Source organism: Acinonyx jubatus, chromosome B3 (genome assembly GCF_027475565.1).
Source record: "Acinonyx jubatus isolate Ajub_Pintada_27869175 chromosome B3, VMU_Ajub_asm_v1.0, whole genome shotgun sequence".
NCBI lineage: Eukaryota > Metazoa > Chordata > Mammalia > Carnivora > Felidae > Acinonyx > Acinonyx jubatus.
In genome coordinates, this window is record NC_069386.1 from 53,401,460 (window position 1) to 53,416,170 (window position 14,711).

At 33.0% G+C, this 14,711-nt stretch overlaps 2 protein-coding genes across 14 annotated transcripts in view; one reads left to right on the forward strand and one right to left on the reverse strand.

The window, feature by feature from the left end:
* FAM227B (family with sequence similarity 227 member B) overlaps nt 1–14,711 on the forward strand; it is a 196,019-nt gene that overhangs the window by 66,210 nt on the left and 115,098 nt on the right. The gene's annotated exons all lie outside the window — the stretch shown is intronic.
* Nucleotides 3,625–14,711, reverse strand: part of FGF7 (fibroblast growth factor 7) — a 53,980-nt gene continuing 42,893 nt past the window's right edge. For all 3 annotated transcript variants that reach the window (XM_053224046.1, XM_015063451.3, XM_015063452.3), the window contains exons 3-4: nt 5,845–5,948; nt 3,625–4,766 (exon numbers count right to left, since the gene is read on the reverse strand). In XM_053224046.1, coding sequence (XP_053080021.1) covers nt 4,572–4,766; nt 5,845–5,948 — 299 coding nt within the window. In that variant the 3' untranslated portion in view covers nt 3,625–4,571. The remainder of the gene's footprint in view (nt 4,767–5,844; nt 5,949–14,711) is intronic.

The window sequence follows — 14,711 nt, forward strand, 5'->3', positions numbered from 1 at the left end:
CTCTAAATTGAGTTTTGAGATATGTCCACAGTTCTGGTGAACACCTTGATTGTAGCTTTCTGAGAGACTCTACCTAGAGACACCTAGCTAAACCATGTCCAGGTTCCTGACCACATAAATTATGAGAATAAATATTTGCTGTTTTAAGCCACTAAGTTTTATGATAATTTGTTATATAACAATATATAACTAACATGTGGCTGTATTTTTCAAGAGAAAGTCCTGCCATCTTCAAGCTAAATCTTGCTATTCATCTCATATTTCAATTGTTCTGATGATATTTCAAAATTGTTCTGATGATATTTCAAAAGTTCTGATGATGTTAAAGAAAATAAATTTGCATAGGTTCTCATAAGTTCAATGATGATGATTTGGAAACTGGAACCACATAATTATCAGGAAGTAAAAGGAAAATATGAGAGGCATCTTCTCAGGGGAGAGTAAATACAGGGATTTGGGTAAGAGACCAGGACTTTATTATTTCTTGCTTCTTGTCATGTCTCCTCAACTGGAGAGAAAGTGAATTTTCTTAACAAACTATTCAAAGTTAGAGGATGAGTGGGAACACATGTGGGCCTGAAGGAACACCAGCCTCATTGGAAGCAGCAGCTTTGTTGAATAAATATAGAAGTAGGATAAAGAGTAGCCTGACAACAATGCTGAAACAGTTATAAGTTTTAATGAACTATTTCATAGTAAGATGCACATGAATAACTTGAACCATAGACACCAATTAATAGATATTCTCTGAAAACTGTTTTAGAGTGAGCATAGAAATGATCATGGCTGATAATCATCTGGTACCCACAAGTCAGTCACAGTGGCCTGTGTCTATTCTGATAGATCAGTGACATATTCTAATTGACCAGTAACCACTCATACTGGTCGTTAGTATTTTTAATACCACTCTTATTCATAGTGAACGTTAGATGAAGTTTTGGTTTCCTGTAGCCATGTGCCATCTGTGCATAAAGTTGGATAATGAAAGGTACGGGATCTCTTGTGTCTTACTCATGCCCAAGCATATGGCATTAAGGTAGTGGTGTAAATGAAGCTGCATGATAAACCTTGTACATCTTTCTGATGCATCACTTTTGCTTACTCGTGTGAATTTTATATTAGAGCGAACACAAAAGTATTATGGATTGAAATGCAAAAGCACATGAGTTTTAAGAGAAAAAAGATTTTCAAGAAACTTTGTGTGCTACCTTTGCATTATTCCTTAAACTCTCTTTCTCTACTTCTACTACTATTGGTATTTCAGTAGAAAATTTTGAGACACATGGATTTTGTTTATTTGTGGTTATAGAATCGCTTTACTACAGCTGGTCGTGTGGCTCATGTGCATGTTTTTTGTCACTCTAGATAACCAGAGAAGCAAACTCTAAGAGATAGAAACTAAGAATTTATCTCCAGTATCTCTTCTCTTTTATCATTAGGTCAATTTATAGTCAACTTGAAGGCTGATAATTTATAGTATGGCTTTTTTTTTTACATAAAATATTTTAGTTTATTAATTGCATTGAAAGTATCTTTTTATTATTTCTTTTGTTAACATTTCATATTCTTTCATTTAATTTTTTCCTTCCTTGTTCTTGGAAACCTATGTATTTAACCAATTTTCTCCTTCAAAGAACATTTTTTAAAAGGTTACTCTGTTTATAACTGCTCTCCATTTGTAAATAAATACATGTAAGAGTAGAATAGGAAACAGGATTGGAAATTTCATCATTTCTTTCCTCCTTTTGAGTTACATCATCACAGCATGGACTAATTATTCTGTATGAAGTGAATTGCCAAAACATAAGTTGCATTTGCATGCAAACATAAAGATAACATCTCAATAGAAATTTTTTAAAGAAGGAGACCACTAGCTAATAATCTAAGACTGGGAAGCATATGCTAAGTGACCTGGACTTTTGTGACAGCTCTGTACCTAACCAGCTACTTTGGATGTATCACAATCTCAGTTTCCTGGTCTGCAAGTGAATACAAGGGACTAAGGCCTCTTGCAGTTTTAAGCTTCTAGAATTCTAAATGTATATAATTAGTACAGATTTTATTTTCTAAAATTTGCATGATAAAAAAAGGAGAGTATAAACAATGAATTAAAAGTGTTTCTAAAGAGGGAGAAAGGCAAACCATAAGAGACTCTTAAATACAGAGAACAGACTGAGGGTTTATTGGGGGGTAGGGGAGAGGGGAAAGTGGGTGATGGACATTGAGGAGGGCACTTGTTGGGATGAGCCCTGGATGTTGTATGGAAGCCAATTTGACAATAAATTATATTTTTTTAAAAAGTGTTTCTAAAAACACCTGCAGATTGGCTTTACCACTAAATTTGGTTTGTTTAATTCAGCATTGCTGTGTGATTTGATTATAACTATAAATCCATAGACAAAGAGTATTTGGTCCTAACATAGTTCATGTCTTGTATGTATATACACTATTTCTGTTCAAATTTCTATATCATCATGTTTGCCCTAATTTTAAAAATCAAGTAAGATTAGTCCCATTCTGAATTTTCTTTAATATTCAAACATTGAATGAATACATATAAAAAACTGATTATGGATAGATGCTCTGTTAAGCACTAAGGAAACGAATATGAGAAACATAGGTTTTCCTCTGCCCTCGGTATTTTCACAAGACTCCAGCCACAGAAGGCTGATCTAGGAGAGGAATCTAGGCTAGCAAGGCCCTTGAATCAGATAACAGTTCAGAATATCATTCATAAATGTCCCCTAGCTGAGGAAAGACAATTCTTTCTAGTTTCCTGTCACCTGGTCATATAGATGAGCCATAAGAAGATCAAATGAATCTGTTCCTGTCGGCTTTAGCCTTTTTGTGTAACTTTTGCCCATTAATGTAGTAGTAGATAATATTTATATAAAATAAAGGAATTTGATGACAAATATTTTGAAATTAAAATCACAATGATTAAAATTCCAATAGTTTAATTTAGATAAATGTTGACCTCCCATTGGTGAACACATACAATACTACCCAAATCTGCCAATTGAAGAAGTATGAAGTAGAATTTATCTTTCTGATAAGCCTATTCTCTGTAGCCTGACCTCAAGCCTTCATGATATTCAGGTCCTCAAATCCCTAACTATATATTCTATTTTGTGCTCTTGCCATCTAAAAGGAAAACAACTTCCAATGTGGCAATATTTTGAATGGCAGAAATTTCTAGATTAGAAAAATTATTAACTCTAATATGCATATTTTAAAAATATGGCACTTTTCTACTCATGAACTCAAATATATTCTAACTTTAACAATTTTAAGTCCTTTTATCTGCAGTGATTTTACTTATATCATCCAATGTAATTGACAACAGTATGTGGCAAAACATATTTTACATTTTTGTATTGTTCCCTGTGAGACATCTATTGTAAGAATTGCTGCAGGCTGTCATTTTTGTCTGCCATCCAGGATTTGCTGGCCCAAGTACTGTGTACTAAACTTGATATTGGTTATGGGGGGAGGGAGGGGAACCTTGTAGTTGAGCCAGATGGTTTTGTTATTGCTTTAGAATTAAAAGCATATGAAACAGATACAGCTTATTAAGGTTTTTTTTTTATAAATAACATAAACTTAAATAACAAAACAATAAAGTTCAAATACAACTTAAAATAGAGTTTAATGCTGTAACCACAGAGAAAAAGCATGATTATTGGTAAGAAGAACATTATTAAAAGTCATATTCCCAAATATGAATTATACAAAAGATAGATTATATTACTTGAAACAAAACTTAAAGATTTCTCAGTTTTACTTTTAGGGATTATAAAATGTTATTTTTGTGGCAAGTGAGATGAAATACAGTATTATCATCATTATTGCTATTTTATATACAAGATTTTCGAAAACATCCTTTTAGCAATACCCTTTCCATATGAGCAGCATTAGGAATTTTCTTCTTGTTAATAGATACAAGCATATTCTAATACTATACTTTTGTAAAACTACTTATTTGACTCCATTCCATAATAGAATTTTTAAGAATATTCTTTCTTTTCTTATTAGAATTTAAGTGGCTTACAATTGCCACTAAAAAGTCTTTCAGATACTGCTCATCTTCCATAGTTAGTGTTGGCTTGATTATCTGACAAATCATTCCAGCAGCCTTTAGGTCTGACATATCTTATATAACATCATCTGCATTAGTATTATTATAGCAGCCATTTTATAAGCAGATAGGAATATTTAAATAATCATTATCAGATAATCAAATCTAACATACTCTTAAGGGTAAATTAATTTAAGAAAAAACATTACTATTACTAACATCATGATTGTACAACCAGCTTTACAATTTTTTACAACTTTTAGTTACTAAATCTGATTTTGTGTATATTTTTCAAATCTTTCTTTAATGCAGTCTCTTAAAATAAACATACATGCGCAAGTCCAGCTTGATCAGTTTTTCAGTAGTTTTCCAGCCTTTCTTGGTTACTTAAAAAAAAAAAAAGAAGAAAAGAAAAGAAAAAAAGAAAAGAAAGAAAACAGTCCACTTAAAGAAATCTCCCTGCTGGAACTGGTTTCTTTTACACCATATATGATTATGTTATTGCCATAGGAAGAAAGTGGGCTGTTTTTTGTTCTTTCTTTGTTTTCTTCCCCCTTACAGGAACCCCTTTTTGATTTAAAGCAACAAACATTTCTCCTCCGCTGTGTGTCCATTTAGCTGATGCATATGTATTGTAATGGTTTTCCAGAATTAATTCTTTGAAGTTGCAATCTTCATTGCATTCTTTCTGTTAAAATAATAAACAACATTATCCAAATGATTTTTAGAGGTACTCAATTAAACAAAGAGTAAGCAGTAATCTTTAGTAGAATTAAATCATATATGACTTTTTTTTGAGCTGGCCTAATGCAGTTTGTTAGATATAGATTAACATATTTGCAAAAAAAAATAGGCATCTTAAAATTTTTTAAAAAGATAAAATGATACATATTTAGTTATACAACACATTTTTTGGCAGTCAGTTTTTACAATTCTTTAGTATGAGGAGCTGTTTCCCCCTAATGAGCAGCTCTGATATTACCAAATATCATTCCCAAATCACTCATTCCCTAACTGCTGAGAATTTGATATAATTAGCAGAGTGTCTCCCTCCCTCAGCTGAAGGACATATTTCACAACTTTTCTTCATTTGTTACTACACTGCCTGCAGTGATGATGAAATTTAAGTTAATTTGTTCATCCATCCAACCATTCATTCATTCATTCATTCATTCAATTAAACCTAGATTATTATGTAATTAGCCTGTGCCAGGTATTGTGCTGGACTATGGGAATACAAAGGAAACTCAATTATATTTTATTATGGTGGGATGAACTGTTACGTGTTTCATATTGTAATAAAGTGGGAACAATGTGAATGCTCACAGTTCAAAGGCCACGATTGTGAGACTGATGTTGATAAACAAACTTCTGAATTTTTTTTCCCAAGAATTTTCATGTCATCAATGTGCAGATTGGGTGAACCTTAACAAAAAGAGCTTTAATACTACTGACAGATGGAAATTTTAGGTTTTAAGTATCTAAAGCACACATGGAATTTCAGAGCTGGCAGTATCCTGAGAGGTTGGTTAACGTAACTCATTTTACAAATGAAGACACCAAAGCCCAGAGAGCTTAAGCAATTTGTCCAAGGTCCTGCAGAAAATGTTTTTTTTCCTCAATGCTTGAATATGAAGTATTTTAATGAAATCATTAAATTATATGACTGAAGAAAAATTAGTTCCATTTTTCCTTTCCAGAAAGGCAAGATGTTTTTGACAAAAATAAGTTTGAAAAGTTAAGTCTAAGCTATCAATTATCAATACCTTTGCATAGAGTTTTCCTTCCTTATTCATTGCAAGATAGTATTCACTTTCCACTCCTTTGATTGCCACAATTCCAACTGCCACTGTCCTGATTTCCATGATATCTGCAAGGAATCACAGAAAGATAAGTCAGTTATTCACTCAGCTTTGCAGATCATCCAAGAATGACAATTTGTTCTTATTTCTTTTTCAATTGGAAGTTATTAAAATCATTAATGTGCGTGTTTACTCAGCCCGAGACCACCTACCCATATTACACATACAAATACAAGGGTAGTCCTTATTAAACATGGGAAGTTTAAACTATTTATTTTTATTTTGTAGAAAAAGATATCTGGATTCAAAGGATTTAGCTTTTTCTTCCCCACAATTACATTTCTAACTTACTATCATAATAATCATCATGATAACAGCTAATGTTTATTGATTTCATACCACATAATAAAGCATTATTCCAAGGCTCCTATGCACTAACTCATCTACTTGTCACCAAGGCTATGAGGCAAGTACTGTAGTTATTCCCATTTTACAGATCGAGAAGCCCAAGCACAGAGAAGTTATATAATTTGCCCAGATTCTCTCAGCTAATAAGTGGCAGAAGGGAAATTTGAACCCAGACAGTGGCTCTTAATCATTACATACCATGAAAATGTATAATAAACTAATAATCTTTACTTTTCTCTTAAACTTTATCTTATAAATTATTGCTAACAGAAAATCTCTGGAATGTACTGAAATTTAACAAAAATCAATGAAAGCAATTGTAAATGATGGTAACAGAACTACTGCCCTAAAAAAGATTAAATATTTTAAAGTGATAGTTTTTTGATACATGAAAGACTATTTAAAACCCAATTATGAATCTTGCTTATATGATATTTTATAACTTTATACCTTTCTGATTTTTAATCTTTGTTGAAATTGTTTCTACAACACATACAGTTACCACAAGAATGTTAACCTACTATTTTCTTTTATTATACATCTTTTCCTCCAATGCTATATTTTAATGACTCATATAAATGCAGTAAAATCTCGAGAAAATTTTTAAAACAATGTAGGAATTAAAAGTTTAGCAGACCTCTTTAAATAACTGCTGTTAATTATACTTTGAACATGAAGGTGTAACCATGAGACATTCGCTTCCCTGTGCCTAATAATATGCAAAGAAGGTTACAAGTGAAAACTATATGCGTTATGTCAAGTCTCTAAAAGCTGTTTTCCAAAATATTCACTCAGTTAAAGGAAAATCTGATTTCTTATTCCATGCCTTTGCTTCATCCTCTTATTTATTCTTTTCACTTCAATTTTCCTATCTGGAGAATAAAATCAATACCCACTTCGTCAGGATTAATGCAGCCTAGCTAATATTTGTTATCTGTGTCACATGTATGCTGCATACAGGCCTTTTTCCCAGCATGCTATGCTTAGCGCTGACAAGAGGTTATCCAGTTGAGAGTTCTTGGGCTGTTCATATAAACCCAGGTCTATGAAGAAAGTGCAAAGGAATGGATATTAATCTTTTAAAGTATTTATGAAGCATTGTCAGAATGTATAAATCCTAGAGTAATTTGAGGACACAAATTAAGGAAAACAGCCCTGATTTCATAACTCCAAAAGTTAAAATTGAATAATTTATTTCATTCTAAAATGTCAGACGAACAAATCATTTGGTTTTTAATAGCATAATTTTTATTTTCTTTCTTAGAGTCAGGATAGGAAAAATAGCTTTCTGTCTGTAGATGTAAACAATGACTTGTGAATTGAATTGTTTGGTGTTATTAAAAATTCAATAAACTATTTCATTATATACCCCGATTTTACTAAAAGGCAGATGAAGAGTAGTCAAAGACCTCATTTATAACAACTACTGGCATCAACAAAATGAAATAATTATCAAGATTTTGGTCACAATTAAGCTATGCTTTCATAAGCAGTTGATAATAATACGATTGAAAAGCTACTGGATAAAATACATTGCCATTATCTTTCATTATTTCATGAATCTAGGAAGTCATAATAATAAGCAAATTCAAAATGAAAAACAATGATAAGGAAAGAGAACTGAGGAACTCTCTATCCACATCAAACCAAAGAATTCTCATTTCCACAATACATTCATAGAGTTCAGTGATTCCACTTTATCAATAGAGGAAGACACTAAGTGTAAATAATAATTATGCTTCAATGCATGTTTTATAATATCATTGCCACTAGTAAAACTTAAGACCTGCTTATGATTTGCTACATCTTTTGAAGACCTCAATGTTCTGATGAGAGCATAGAAAATGATTAAATTCTAGCATGTGGTTGTAGACTATAGATTAAAGAAGGAAGCAGTAATAAGGGAGCACATGTGAGGATACTTCAAGTGACACCTACAGATCTTCCTCTTTATCACTGGGAACACTGTGTAAATATTAAATACTAAAGAAAGTGAAAACACATTTTCACCACATTTTGAAACATCTCATGTTTTCTGAAATACTGTAATGCTATGCAAAATTATTTTCTATTGTTAACAAACAATTCTGTTAATCCTACACATCTAGCACAACCAGAATTTCATTGTGGATTTAGATCACATATGATTTATGCATGCTGAATTCAGGAACAAGATGTGGAAAACTGCCGTCACTTTAAACTCAGTATCATTGTAAAACTCAACCACATTATCAGTCCCACCCCAGGAGACATAGCATCTCCCTAACTCTTCTCCTTGTACTCATTCTCAAAATTAGCCAGATTTGAAATGATCTTTGACTTCTCCAACTCCTATCCTTATGTCTTAGACTCAACATCCATTGGGCCTAGAAGTTGAGGAAATGGGCATAGCAAGAGGAATGAGTAAATGGGATAGAAATAATTTTAAGCATTGCCACCAAGTGTGTGTTGAGTATTTGTGTTCTATCATATTTGCCGAGAAGAGCTATGTTTGGCATCGAGGTGGTTCATTCCAGTAATGTTCCACTTCCTAACTGGTCCTCTTCACTACAAGGGGATCAGCCAGAAGGAATCAAAAGAAATGCTTCCCGGAACTCGGCAGCTTGCTGGGAAAAATTCCAGGATGTAAGGACACCAAGGGAACTATTTGGAGTGGCTTGGGACACATTTGTTGTTTTTGTCCTTCTGTCTGAATAGTCCCCAATTAAGTGTAATATAAATATAAGTTGCTTTTCTTGGCTAGATGTGAAAGTGAAAAGGCTTAAGATTTTTTTTTCTAATTTTTTTCCTAATTTTTTTCTAAGCTACAGCTTATTAGAGAAGATAAGCATTTTTAGAGAGGATTAAAAAACAAAACAAAACAAAACAAAAACAAAACAAAACAACAACAAAAAAACCTAATTCAGAGGGGAAGCCAGAAAGAAAAAAATCTAAAGAGTCTAAGGAATCCAAGCTATCATTAAGAATATAGCAAAAGGAACAAATTGAGGTAGAAGAGAAAGAAAACATATATGCAGAATGCTGAGCATAGTTAAGTGCCCAATAAACTGTTTTCTTTAGAAATGAATAGTTTTGCTGTTCTAACCAACAATGGTGAGTCTGATCTTTCAGAGAAGCATTGGCAACAGCATCTCATGCTTTTTGTAACAATAGGAGAAAAGCTAGTGGAAATTAGGTCATTCCCGGACTAGAAAGCAGTGGAACACAGGTTGGAGACAGCTTCCTGGGGAAGTGGGGGTGGGGGCGGGGGGGTGGGGGGTGGGTATTCCTAACGTGTATCAAGACATAAAGAAACACTGGTGAAGACTCATTGCGCTAAATGAATGCTGACACAGGTGGGAATGAATGACAGCACCAGAAGGAAGATCCCTAGTGACACTGAAGTTCTGAATAGGAACATGAAAGACATGAGAGCACAGGTGTTGTTTTTTTCATTTCTTCTGCTGCTTTAATCTCATGACTTTAGAAGTGAAAAAAAAAAAAAGCTATGAAAGTAAACACCTGGCTGTTAACAATAGTGTTGAAAGTAGGACTTGCCTTTCTGCCTGGGACTTTAGAATAACTGAAAAAATAGGCTCCTGGAGTTTTCTGTGCATTTTATAAAGAATGAATTAGTTAAGATTAGGTTTGGTTGGAACAAACCATTTATTTCCACATGCAATAAACATTGGGAGAGGTGACAACTCTGCTCCACAAAACATTTGGGAGTTTCCAGGCTCCATTCAGCTCACTGTTCCACAACCACTTTGTTCTCATAATATAAGGTAGAACACACATTCCAGGTGGAGTGTGAAATAAAGGAAGAAAATGTGGGTGCAAAGGGATTCTGCTAGCTGCCCTTCATGGAAGATTTCTGAGGGTTGCCCTGGGACACCACTTAATAACATCAGCTAGACCTTGGTCACAAGCAGGAATGTCCTGAGAATGTACAATAGTTGCAGAAAATTTATAGCTAATCCTAAACTAAATGAGTTACTTTAGGCCAAATAATTTCAAAAGAAAATGTATACAAAATTTTTAAATAATCATAAAATATTGTATCTAATAAGAAATGTGGATATATTTTAATGTTTTGTCTATATATGGTAGTTTCAGGAAGTAATTATATATTATATAATAGCATATATATAAATAGAATAATATATAATACATATATATGTATGCCATTACGTGTGTGTGTGTGTGTGTGTGTGTGTGTGTGTGTGTGTAATGGTTAAGGTTTCTCATTCAACAATAAAGCCTTGACAGAAAATCATAAAAATAATTTAACATTTAAAAAAAGTTATTAGGGGCACCTTAGTGGCTCAGTCAGTTAAATGTCTGACTCTTGATTTTGGCTCAGGTCATGGTCTCACAGTCTGTGAGATTGAGCCCCATGATGGGTTCAGTGCTAATAGTGTGGAGCCCACTTGGGATTCTCTCTCTCTCTCTCTCTCTCTCTGTTTCTCTCTCTAAATAAGTAAATAAACTACAACAGAAAAAACTTTTTTAAAAGTTATTCTTTGATTATTTGCTGATACCAGTTCTTAGTTTTAATATGCCCAGAACAGTATATTTGGTCAAGGACATAATTAAATGTTCTGATTGGTCTAATAATCATTGAACTATTGTCTCCCTCATCTTCAACTTTAAAATTATCTTTAGTTATCATACTAGCTCACCTATGTTAATATATATATAATTATATATATTTTATATATTTATATATTTTAATTATATTTAAAATATAATTTAATTATATAATTTATTTATATAAATTTAAATATTAAATTTATATTTTTAATTATATAAAAATAAAAATATATTTTAAATATTAAATATATTTAAATGTTAATATTTAAATTATAAATAAATTTAAATATTAAATATATTAAAATTATATAATTATATAAAATATATTTTGTATATTTATATATATAATATATATTATATATATAATTTTATATTATATATATATCTTCTCAATCTTTAAAATATAAAGTTTAAAAGGTTCAGGGAAAAGAAATACCAAGGGACTGGGATAGGGGGATTTTTGTGTGATGAAACAACTAAATATTTTTATCCTTATCAACTCATGAAAAGACACGGAGGAACCCTAAGTGCATATTACCAAGTGAAAAAGGCCAATCTGAAAAGGCTGCGCCACATGCTGTATGACATTCCAACTCTATGACATTCTGGAAAAGGCAAAACTGTGGAGATAGTAAAAAGGTTAGTGGTTGCCAGGGGTTGCAGGTAAGTGAGAGGAGTAAATAGGCAAAGAACAGAGGGTTTTTAAAGTGGTAAAAATACTCTGTATGAAAACATAATGGATACATGTCCAAACCCATAGTGTGCAACACCAAGAGTAAACCCTGAAGTAAACTATGGACTTTGGGTGATAACAATGTGTCAATGCAGGCTCATTAACTGTAACAAATGTACCATTCTGGTGGGGGATGTTGACAATGGGGGAGGCCTGTGAACCTAAAGCTACTTTAAAATATGTGTGTGTGTGTGCGTAAATATATATATTAACATATATATTAATATACAAATATACATTAATATATATAAATGTATATATATTAATGTTTATTTATCTTTGTGAGAGGAAGAGAGACAGAGCTGAAGTCCAGGAGGCACAGAGAGAGAGGGAGACACGGAATCCAAAGCAGGCTCCAGGCTCTGAGCTGTCAGCACAGAGCCTGACATGGAGCTTGAACCCATGGACGGGGGGATCATGACTTGAGCCAAAGTCAGAAGTTTCACCCACTGAGCTGCTCAGGTGCCCCTAAAAATAAGTTCTTAATAAAAAATTTTAAAAGGTAAAGTTAAAATGCCTTAAAATCATAAATGCTGTTGGTAATAGGGACAAAGAATTAGCATCAATTTTTAAAGTACATTAGGGAAACAGCTAAAATGCTGGAATTAGATGGTGGAGAATTTTTTTTAAAGTAATAGCAATTTATGCCAAGATTCCTCATTTATTTATTGTAAGCATGAAACAGGTTTAAATAATAAATAGGCAAAAATATTTAGATAAACTTATGAATGATTAAGCCACGGGAAAAAAAAAACAGGTAAGTCATTTGGGGCATGTTCTTTAGTTTGTAAGGGTGACACCCTAGGTAATTAATTGATTCTATTGTTGACCATGTTGTTGACAAAAATATTAACAAGGCTAAATGGCTACTTGACATTGTTTCATTTCTCATGTTCTATTATTTTTTAAGTTTTTATTTAAATTCCAGTTAATAACATATAGTGTAATATTAGTTTTAGTAGTAGAATTTCGTGATTCATCACTTACATCAACACCAGTACTAATCACAAATGTCCTCCTTAATACCTATCACCCATTTAACCCATTCCCCACCTACCTCCCCTCCAGCAGCCCTGTTCATTCTCTGTAGTTAAGAGTCTTTTTTATGGTTTGACTGTCTCTTTTTTTATTGTATGATCTGACCTCTCATGTTTTTGTTTTTGTTTTTTTAACTCTATCATTAGGCTACCACAATCATTAACAATCTGATGTGTCCATGTAGTATGTTTTACATCTTAGGAAGCAAATTTATTTTTACTTATACACATAAACTTCTCTTAAACATAAATTCAGGCCCACAAAAAAGGAAAATTCTTATATTTGTCTTATATATGATAATAGGTATACTGTAGACCAAAAAACCACGTACAGTAAGTTTGGTGGCTAACTTAATGTCTGCATACTATATGTATTTTCTGAGTAACTCCCTGGTTTTTGATTTGGAGGGGAGGATTTCATAAGCTTACATAGTTTATTCTTCTACAGATCTCTGTGGATCTGTAAAAACATCTCTTCCCACTCTGCAGTTGAAAAAAAGAGTGGTAAATTTAGTTTCTTCATTCTTGTATTTTCTGGAATAAGAGGACATAGCACATGGGACAAAACAGATTAGAAGGTCAGAGTTGATAGGATACTGATTCTGCCAACATTACTTAATACTTTTCCAAGCAACCTACTTTTAGATCTCTTAATTTCCCTGTGAAAGATTTTTAAAGTACATTAAACAAGAATATTACTCATAGGGGCACCTGGGTGGCTCAGTCAGTTAAGCATCTGACTTCAGCTCAGGTCATGATCTCACAGTTCGTGAGTTCAAGCCCCACATCAGGCTCCATGCCCACAGCTCAGAGCCTGGAGCCTGCTTCAGATTCTGTGTCTTCCTCTCTCTCTGTTCCTCCCCTGCTTGTACTCTCTCTCTCTCTCTCAAAAATAAATAAACATTAAAAAAAAAAGAATATTACTCATTCAGGAACCTTGCCATTTTCAAGTCTATCTTCATCCCAGTTAAAGCTAGAATCTTTAAAGATAGAGCATCTTTTCATATGCTTATTTGCTATCTGTGTATCTCCTTTGGTAATAAATCTGTTCAGATATTTTGCCCACTTTTAATTGGGTTGTTGAAATTCAAAAGATTTTTTTTAATATCCCTAACCCCAATATGTGGAGGGTAAGATTAACTATATTCTTCGCTGACTGTCAGAGTGCAACAAAAATCTGGCGGGCAACAGACAGGCAGGGGCTAGAGGAAAAGGGTTTGGAGATGGGACAATATGAACATACTGTCATAACTGGACCTGAAAGGGAAGGTGTCCACATATAATTAACAATACTCCTACCATTCAACAGTTATATTTTGTGGACAGTTGGTCCATAAAAGAAAGCCAGCAAACATTACAGCTTCTATTCCCTAATTACAACTGAGCCTGAAAGATACCCTAAGCCTGTGCATCAATATTCTTCATTCCAGGAACAGAAAATATAATACAAATAAAGGCACGAATAGCAGGAGTAAGAGGGACTTGAAGGAAGGGAAAAAACACTGACGTCATAAAATTTTACAGTGATAAGATCTTTGGAAACCAACTACTCTGTATGTCTTTAGAAAGATGCATTTACTCAATTTTGATGGTATTGCCAATATGTTGAATCAATGAATTTCTTCACTATGCTGCATAGTAAATTATTTCCCTCAGATCTTTCTTTACTGAACATGAAGAAGAGTTAGTTACCAAGTACAGCTCTCCAAGAGGAGAGGTTTTGTCTCTCAATTGAGCCTAGCACAGAATTGGCTCGCAGTGATTTGTTGAATGTTGTATGAATGTATCAACCTCACACCCTTCATATGCTTGTAAGCAACTGTTAAAATCTCCCTCAGCCTCCTCTTCAAGAGTATCTCTGGAAGAAGTAGCAGTTTTGTGGATAGATAGATAGATAGATAGTACTCAATGAAATGTATTTACCTTTAACTGAGAAAGAATTCTTTGAAGCAAATATGTTTGAAAGCAGAATAATGTAAGTTTCGCATTGACTGATGTAGATAAATTGCTTATGAGAAAATGAATGCTCGTGTACAATTTTAAATGTATTTTGGTCCTAAATTTATTGTTAAGATAGTTTA